General features: G+C 50.5%; 1 protein-coding gene across 1 annotated transcript; it reads right to left on the reverse strand.

The window, feature by feature from the left end:
* Window positions 1-539: 539 nt before the first annotated feature.
* On the reverse strand, window positions 540-7,536 carry LOC131274404 (leukocyte immunoglobulin-like receptor subfamily B member 4). The gene is made up of 9 exons (XM_058280826.2): window positions 7,352-7,536; window positions 7,162-7,197; window positions 4,638-4,919; window positions 3,950-4,237; window positions 1,996-2,112; window positions 1,866-1,908; window positions 1,746-1,777; window positions 1,472-1,524; window positions 540-1,385 (listed from the first exon to the last, which is right to left on the reverse strand). Exons 1-9 carry the CDS (start codon window positions 7,383-7,385, stop codon window positions 1,233-1,235), a joined length of 1,038 nt encoding a protein of 345 aa, XP_058136809.1. The 5' UTR covers window positions 7,386-7,536; the 3' UTR covers window positions 540-1,232.
* Between the last annotated feature and the right edge of the window lie 833 nt (window positions 7,537-8,369).

Raw genomic sequence — 8,369 nt, forward strand, 5'->3', positions numbered from 1 at the left:
TTGCACAATTAGATAAAATCATTAAAATCAGGGGGAAGACATAAATCCCCTTTGACAACCTCTACCCCATTCCCCTTTCCAAGGGTACCTTTATTGTTGTCAAATTGGTTCAACTTTTCCGTATGGAATGTGTGTGAGTGTGAGAGAGACAGAGACAGACAGAGACATAGAGTCAGGGACAGAGAGACAGAGAAACAGAGACTCTTGCTTTGCTTCGTTTTGCCATCTGCCGGCTTCACTCAGAGCCCTTCCTCTTTCACACTTCACTGATTAAAGGCTTCAGCTTTCGGCAACCCTGGAACCCTGGATCAAAGTGCCACTAGGAACTTCCCCCTTGCACAACTTGGCCCTCGTTTCCTCTTGACTTCTCAAGAAGTGGTGACAAGGGGCACATCTTAAACACACCTCAAGACTTTGAAACCTGGAGCACTGTCCGGCTCAGTGGCCCAGTCCTCCTCATACTTGTGCCTGCGGGTCACTGCCACGTTGCCTCTCCCAGTAGCCCACGAGCTCCCAGCCTATGAACTGCATCGTACTAATTTTTAGACCCAACTCTGGTCCAAGGAAATAATTGGCTCCTGTAAATATTTGCCGAATGAGCAAGCGAATGAGTAATCTGGAATCAGCTGATCTGATGATTCCCAGAACTTCTTTTTTTTTTTTCTAGGTTAAATGTGTGCTTTATTGAGTGCTATGTAATATTGACTTTTTAAAATATACTTTTATTTTTTAAAGATATTTAGAATACATGTTACATTAAAAATATAGGGGATTCCCATATGCCCTGCGCCACACACCCCCCACATTTACCCACATTAACAACATCCTGCATTAGTATGGTACACTCATTGCAATTGATGAACACATTTTGGAGCATTGCCTTTAAGTATGGATTAAAGTTTGCACTGTAGTTTACGCTCTCTCCCACTCCATTCTGTAGGTTATGGCAAGATATATGATGGCCTGTATCTGTCATTGCAATGTCATTCAGGACAAATCCCAAGTCCCAAAATTGCCCCCATATTATACCTGTTTTCTCTCTCCCTTCCCCCAGAACCTCCAATGGCCACTGCCTCCACATCCAGAATTTCTTGACTGTTGACAAGACTTCTCTGTCCTTTAGCCTATGGGGAGCTCCAAACTGATGACTGGTGTTGAGGGGCATGAGTGACATGCCCCATGGAGTGGAAAGTGCCTTAACGAGCCCCTGGACCCAGGCTCCACAGCCCATCCTAGCTCTTGGCCCGGGTGAGGGTGGCGTACACACAGGGCTGGGTAGAGGAATCTTTTAGGGTGCAGGAGGGCAGTGGGTCCACGCTCCCCACTGGGGTTCCATGGTGCAGCTGGGCATAGATCAGTTCCTGCGAGCCTTCCCATGAGGGGACCTGGCAGCAAAGAGATAAAAAGTGAGGAGAGAGCACCAGGGGTAGGGACCTGGGGAAGGAGAGGGGGAAGGCAGGGAAAGATTCACCTGTGTGTCCATCTTTCTGTCCTCCTCAGGCTGGATATCATTCAAGGCAGTATCTGAAAGGAAAGATGAGGGATTGGGCATTCTGGGAGGTTCTTCAAAATATCCAATCCAGCCTTCCATATTTCATAGATGGGAAGACTGAAGCCCAGAGAAGGGGAGTGGATCACACGGCAAGGTGGCACCCCACCTCTCTGATCATCCTGAACGCATCTTGATGCCTCCTGGCACACCCTTTCCTCATCCCAGCTTCCCCTCCTCCTCAACCCCTCCTTACCTTGATTTTCTTCCTGGAAGTCTAGGGATGAGCTAGAGCGGAGGGAAACAAGACAAGGGCATTGGAGGTTTGAGAAGTAAGACAGCTCCACGGGGAAGGGGTAGTTCCAGGTCTTCCTACCTTTTGTACTGCACTTGGATCGTGGTCTTGCCCCCAGTGGCCCCTACAGACAGCCAGTGATCAGAGCCAGGTGGTGACCACAAGCCCACCCCCCTCCTCCCAGGTTAACCCTTCCACCTCCACGACCTACTGTGTTTCGCCTTATACCAATGTCTGCAAAGCAGGAGGAGGAAGAAGAGAAGAAAGACGACCGCGGCCGTGATCCCAATTGGAATGTAAAAGTATCCTTTCTCGGGGCCAGGTGGATCTAGGAATTTGCAAAGGATAAAGATACTGTTATTGAACACCTGTTATATCAATTCACCCAGTCAATAAATGTTGATTGAGTGCCTAGCACATACCAGCCAAATCACTGGATCTTTGTGTAAACTGTAGTAAACCTACCCAACAAGAGAGTCTAGGCATGAATGTGAAGGTATTATTACACTCAGAATAACTGCTGACAACCAACACCTTGCACTCATTATCATGGAAGGCTAACTGGGGAGCAGAGTCCTGAAAGACAAAGAGCAACACCCAGCTATCTGAAGTGCGGAAGACCCGCCTTTCAGGCCACGCCCAGAAGGGGAAGGAGCTTTGTTTGACCCACATACCAAAAGGTCAAATGGTGCATGGTGGGGAGAGCAGCTCCCAATAAAGACGGACAGGTCAGGAGGGGTCAACATGAGTCAGAAACAAAAGGAATGTGGGAGCTAAGGAGAAGAACCTGGATTTCATCCTAAGTGCAACAATGAACCCTGAAGAGGTGGACAAGTGACAAACTAAGTGTCTTAAGGGAAACCACTGGAGTTGCTGATTGATAAATGGACTTAGGGGTCAGGGGGAGAGTGGAAGACAGGGAGCCTGTTGTGGGAATACAGGTGACAGGTGGTCATGGCATTACAATGTGGTGGTGATGGAGGAGAGAAGGGAGAGGATTTGAGGTTTGGTTTGAGGATAGAAGTGATGGGATTTAGGATTTGGGGTGAGAACAAAAGAGAATCATCAACGATTGCTCTCAGGCACCTGACTTGATCATTGGGAGAATGGAAGTAGCCACTACTGAGATGAGGAGACTGATACAAGAGGAAGTTCGGATACTAGCCAATTAATGAGCTCTGTTGAGGTGCTTAATAGATACCTGGATAAATGTCACATAAGCAGTGGACATACAACTCTGAAACTCACAGGAACATTTTGACCAAAGCTATCCATTTAGGAGCCATCAGCAGACACTGAGCAGCTCAAGCAGATTCTTTTTAATCTGCCCAGCATTCCTGTTTGCCGTCTGGTCACACACAGACTTCCAAAGTCATGCACCATCACCTTCTCCACTCCCAACCATCTCCTCCTCAGGCCCCTGCCTCCTGCTGGCCATCTTACCATCCCCAACCCCCGCAGTCTCCCACGGCTACCTACCTATAGTTCCCAGAATGCACCAGGCAGGGTTGTCCCACAGCTCTGGGCTTGCAGACCCAATGGTACCTATGCCTGGAATACAATCCCCTCCCTGACAAGACTCAGCAAAGCAGGAAAGCTAAGACTATAGAACTCAATCCCCACCCACTGAGAAACCCAATAACATGGGAGCAGATGTGGCTCAGGTGACTGAGCACCTGCTTCCCACATGGGAGGTCCCGGGTTTGGTCCCCAGTGCCTTCTAAAAACAAATAAACAAACCACAAGCAAGCAAATGAAAAAAAAAAAAAAAACCTCAAGGGAGCCAATGTGGCTCAGTGGTTGAGCATCAGCTTCCAGCATACGAGGTCCCAGGAACTCAAAAAAAAAAAAAAAAAAGAACACCCCATCTAGAGTTAGCACTGTCTAGGAAAAGGATTGGGAGAGTGTGGAGGGTGACTGGCAGGTAGATCTACACTACATCCCACTCTGGTTCCCAGAGGCTGCCACAGGTTCGTAGAACGTTTCCATATGGATGGGTAAAAGACATTACTCCCAAACCGATTTACAAGTCTTCAGAGTTTAACATCATGTGGAACGACCCTACAAAACCAGACAGACTGGTATTGATATTCCTTGCCTTGAGCACTACATGGGGCTTCCTTAAGCAGAGAGTGGAAAGTTGCCAGTCTGGGCTCTTTTCTCACCTGTGACAAAAAGCTCGAGGGGGTTGCTGGACTCTGACCAGTGGAAGGGGCTGTGTCTAGTAGACCCATAGCATCTGTAGGTGCCCCCATGGGCAGAGGTCACAGGGGAGATGAGGAAAGTCTTATGGTCCAGAAGGAAATAGTTGTTGGGGAAGAAAGTGCCACCATCTTTGGACAGATTGAAGACTTCAAAGTGGTGAACTGAGTGACAGAGGAGCGTCACGTTCGCTCCCACGGTTACGCGGGGGCCCGGGTGAGCCATCAGGGACGGTCTATGCTTGTACACTCCTGGAAGAGAATAGCAGCTGTTATTTAAAGGCAGGCACACTAAACTCCAGCATCATCTTGGTCAGGGCTGAGAGAAGGAAAGATGGAAGCAAAGAGAAATCCATTCACCCTTTGGCGCTATTGAGTCATCACAAAGACAAAAACCCTCTTCCTATTTTCCCACGACCCAGGACCAGAGATCCACCTTCTACCTGGAGGGGAATGCTGATTGTCCCCCTCAAGGTTTGCTTCTTCAGAGACTCCGTCCCCCTCTCTGAAAGGAGCTGGGAACAGAGATAGGACAGAGGGAGAGTGGGAGACAGAGAGGAGGGGGTAAGGTCCTAGGGTATGCACAACAGGTATAATGGATGGGGCAGAGGAGACCAAAAGTGCGGGACAGTGCCCCAGGGGTGCCCCTAACCTGTCACCACCAGCTTCAAGGGGTCGCTGCGTTCTGACCAGTCTATCTGCTTCCCGTAATGGCAGTAGTAAGTCCCTGCATGGCTGGACCTCACCTGAAGGGAGAACTGGGCCAACTCCTGGGTTCCACGAGGAGTTTTGTCATACCACGTTTCATAGGACTCGTGTTTATCCAGATGCCATTCAGTCATTCCCGGGGGGATTCTGCAGTAGACAGTCACAGAACTGCCCCAGGGAATCACGTTGCCAGGCTCTGCCCAGATGGAGGGCTGGGATAAGGTCCCTGGAAGAGAAGAGCCCAGAACTCCTAAACACATGATGCAAGCAGCCCTCCTCCCTTCTTCTCCATGAGGCTCTAGAACAACAGCGTGCGTGGGAGGTGGGTCAGAGCCCAGGGTTGGAGCCAGGATGCCTGGGTGTGAATCACAGCCACACCTGCCCCGACCCTGTGACGCTGGCAATGAATTTAATCCGTAAAATGGGATTACATGTCAGACCTGCCCATGTCAGCAGCACAAGTGCGTCAGCCAGCCCCTAAAACATGACCGTCATTTGGCTTTCAGGAACACATACTCTTGTTTCTTTACCTGGCCATGGGGGATGGTTTCCTTAGCTGTTTCCCTTCACCCCTAAATCCCTAAACTTTAGAGTGCCTCTGGGTTCAGACGTAACTCTATTTCTCTTTTCTTTATACCCTCACGGCTAGGTGTCCCTATATAGTTACATATATGTACACACAAACACCCACAATCTTTAAACCAGTTTGTCCAATGGTAAACTTGTCACAATTGGACACAATTCAGAAGACACAACTAATTATATCCCCCGAAAGGGTTCCAGGTATTTTCTGACAAGCGTAATCCAACCTGGTCTTTCCCATCAATTTCCTAGTAAGTGTCGTTCCCCGATATTAATGAGAACTTCCTTTCTCTCCACGTCCAGGTCCAGGCTGTGAATGAATCCACCGAGTCAACCTTCCTGTCACCTCCACTGCTGTCACCTGGGCCCAGGGCCATCACCTGTTAGTGCATCGCAGCATTAGGATGCTCGTTTGTCTCCCTCTTCCTCAGGTACCCCCAGTCAGTCCCTTCTGCCCAACACCACAGCTAGTGATCCTACTCAGATAGGCCAGCTCATGCCATGCCTTTGTTCACAACCCTGCCGTGGGCCCGTCTATTCAGAGTGAAGTCTCAACCTCAGGTCTGAAGTTCTGATCTCATTCACCACCCCTGCGCCACGTACGCTAGCCTTGTTCTAGAAGGCCAGGTCCAGTTCCACACAAGGACACTGCACATTTGCTCCCCTCCATGAAATACCATTCACCCTGATAGCTCCGTGCCAACCTCCCCCTTCAGCCGTTCCGTTCATGTCAACTTTACTAAGACTGTCATTCTGCACAGCAGTCGTTAAATCCTCCAACCCTAATGCACACTCTCCATGCCTCTCCCACGCTTCCTTAGCACTGAGCACCTTCTAACAAAATGCATATTTTACTTATCTATTTTGATAATTTTGCATTTCTTCCCATTTGACCGGAGGGCCTCTTCTGTGTATTCAAAGACTTGACCTCAACACGCAGAAAAATTCTTGGGGAACTGTGAACGTTCGGTATGTTTGAGATATGAAGGAATTTGGGAAGCGCATGTGGCTCAACTGATAGAGCATCCACCTACCACATGGGAGGTCCAGGGTTCAAACCCAGGGCCTCCTGACCCATGTGGTGAGCTGGCCCACACCCAGTGCTGCCTTGTGCAAGGAGTGCCGTGCCACACAGGGGTGTCCCCCACATAGGGGAGTCCCATATGCAAGGAGTGCGCCCCGCAAGGAGAGCTACCCTGCACGAAAAAAGCAGAGCCCACCCAGGAGTGGCGCTGCACACATGGAGAGCCAATGCAGGAAGATGACGCAACTAAAAGAGCATGCAAGCAGACACAGAAGAACACACAGCAAATGGACACAAGAGACAACAGGGGTGGGGGGGGAAGAATAAATAAAATAAGCCTTTGGAAAAAAAAAGAAGATGAGATATGAAGGAATTTGCCTACATAAAGAGATGTGACATAACTTGAAATAATATGTGCAATCTGATGTGTGCAGCATGTAAGCCTCTTATATTTTAGGAAGGAGGAACCTGGGGCTGAGTGCAGGAAGTTGCTTGCACACAGTTGCAGAAGCAGCACACGTGGAGGCAAGGGTTTGCTCATCTTGTCTTGAGCAAGGGTGCCTTTCCGGTGACCTCCTCCCCACCGAGGCAGCAGAGGAGTGGGGAAATGGGCGTAAGAAGGAGGGGTCTGGAGCGGGCGTGGCCTGTGCACTGTCCCTGTCCACCTCGGCTGTGTCTTCCCTTCAGCTGTGCCGAGGGGGGCAGGTGGGAACCTCCAGCCCTTCGGGGGGGTGCACAGGTCTCCCCAAAGACTGCTGGGATGGGGAAGGTTATCAAATAAAATTGGGATAGTCAAGCTGCCCTCACAGTCCCCTGAGTCCAACTCAGAGATGCTGCGGGAAAAAAGGAAAGAAAGACTCACCACTTTGTACCCCAGTCCTTTGGTCCAGGCAAAGCCCTGAAAGTAAGAAAGACCTGGTGAGAAGCGTCCCTGCTCCCGGAAGGACGCCCCTGCGGCTCTGGCACGTGGGGACAGAGGAGGCAGGGTAGCGGCCTGAGCGAGGGCCCTCGAGTCTGCATTCCCTCCCCACAGCTGCCCTGGCAACACCCACCAAGGCCGAGCAGGACAACGAGCCTGGGAGGCATGGCCGAGCCTCTGTCCACACCTCCCGCGTGCAGCACAGCCAACCGGACAGACAGCCCGCGCGGAGAGAGAAACACGCCCGCAGTGCAGAACAGCCCCGGAGGGGAGGCCGTGGGCAGCCAACAGGAAGGGGAACGGCCGTCCTTCCCTGGCCTCAGCGCTGCACTCTTGCCCCACCAGCGGGGGGAGCAGGCTCTCTGTAGCTTTCTCTCCCAAAGACTTGGGAGAAGTCGAAACGCTGTGCACAAAGTCCATGTGATGGCCAGCCCTGGACCTCAGCAGACTTGCAGCTTCTACCCAAGTTTCTTGGACTTACCCCGGCCAGCTGACAGGGAGGTGAAGAGGGTCAGCCACCACACCAGGGAGCCAAGAGTGCCTACAGCTGCAAGCAGGAGAATTGCATCCATCATCCATGTGGAATCTAAGCCCCTTCTCGATATAGAGGTGGAGCAGACTTCACCATCCCAGGGTTCACAGGATGGAGGAATAGACTATGGATTAGAGTGGACTTACTGGTGCTCTGCTGGGGAACTGTTGTGATTAGTAAGGGAAGAAATTGTAGTAGAGATGTGGAGAGGGTGGCCACGGTGGCTGCTGATGATCGGGAGAGGGAAGAAGAGGTATGGTGTGGGGGCACTTTCAGGATTTGGAGTTGTCCTGGATGGTGCTGCAGGGATGGATGCTGGACGTTGTGTGTCCTGTCATGGTCACTGGGTGGACTGGAGGAGAGTATGGACTACAATGTGGACCACCATCCATGTGCTGCAGCGGTGCTCCAGAATGTATTCGCCAGGTGCAATGGATGTGCCACACTGATGGAAGAGTTTGTTGTTGTGGGAGGGGTGGCGTGGGTGGGTTGAGAGGTATATGGGGACCTCATATTTTTTTATTATAACATTTAAAAGAAAATAAAGAAGAAAAAAAACTGAAAAAAAAAAAGATCTATGGATCTATCAGAGGAAGGAGGCCTTGACAAAAAAGGTGAA

This window comes from Dasypus novemcinctus, chromosome 18 (assembly GCF_030445035.2).
Source record: "Dasypus novemcinctus isolate mDasNov1 chromosome 18, mDasNov1.1.hap2, whole genome shotgun sequence".
In the NCBI taxonomy this organism is placed as follows: domain Eukaryota; kingdom Metazoa; phylum Chordata; class Mammalia; order Cingulata; family Dasypodidae; genus Dasypus; species Dasypus novemcinctus.

What these genes read in the sequence shown, in the direction of transcription:
- LOC131274404 (XM_058280826.2), bottom strand. Translation starts at nt 7,385, where the DNA reads ATGCCTCCCAGGCTCGTTGTCCTGCTCGGCCTTG. An exon ending in CGTTGTCCTGCTCGGCCTTG is followed by an intron (nt 7,198 to 7,351) that starts GTGGGTGTTGCC and finishes TCTTACTTTCAG; the next exon opens with GGCTTTGCCTGGACCAAAGG. An exon ending in CTTGAAGCTGGTGGTGACAG is followed by an intron (nt 4,238 to 4,637) that starts GTTAGGGGCACC and finishes ATTCTCTTCCAG; the next exon opens with GAGTGTACAAGCATAGACCG.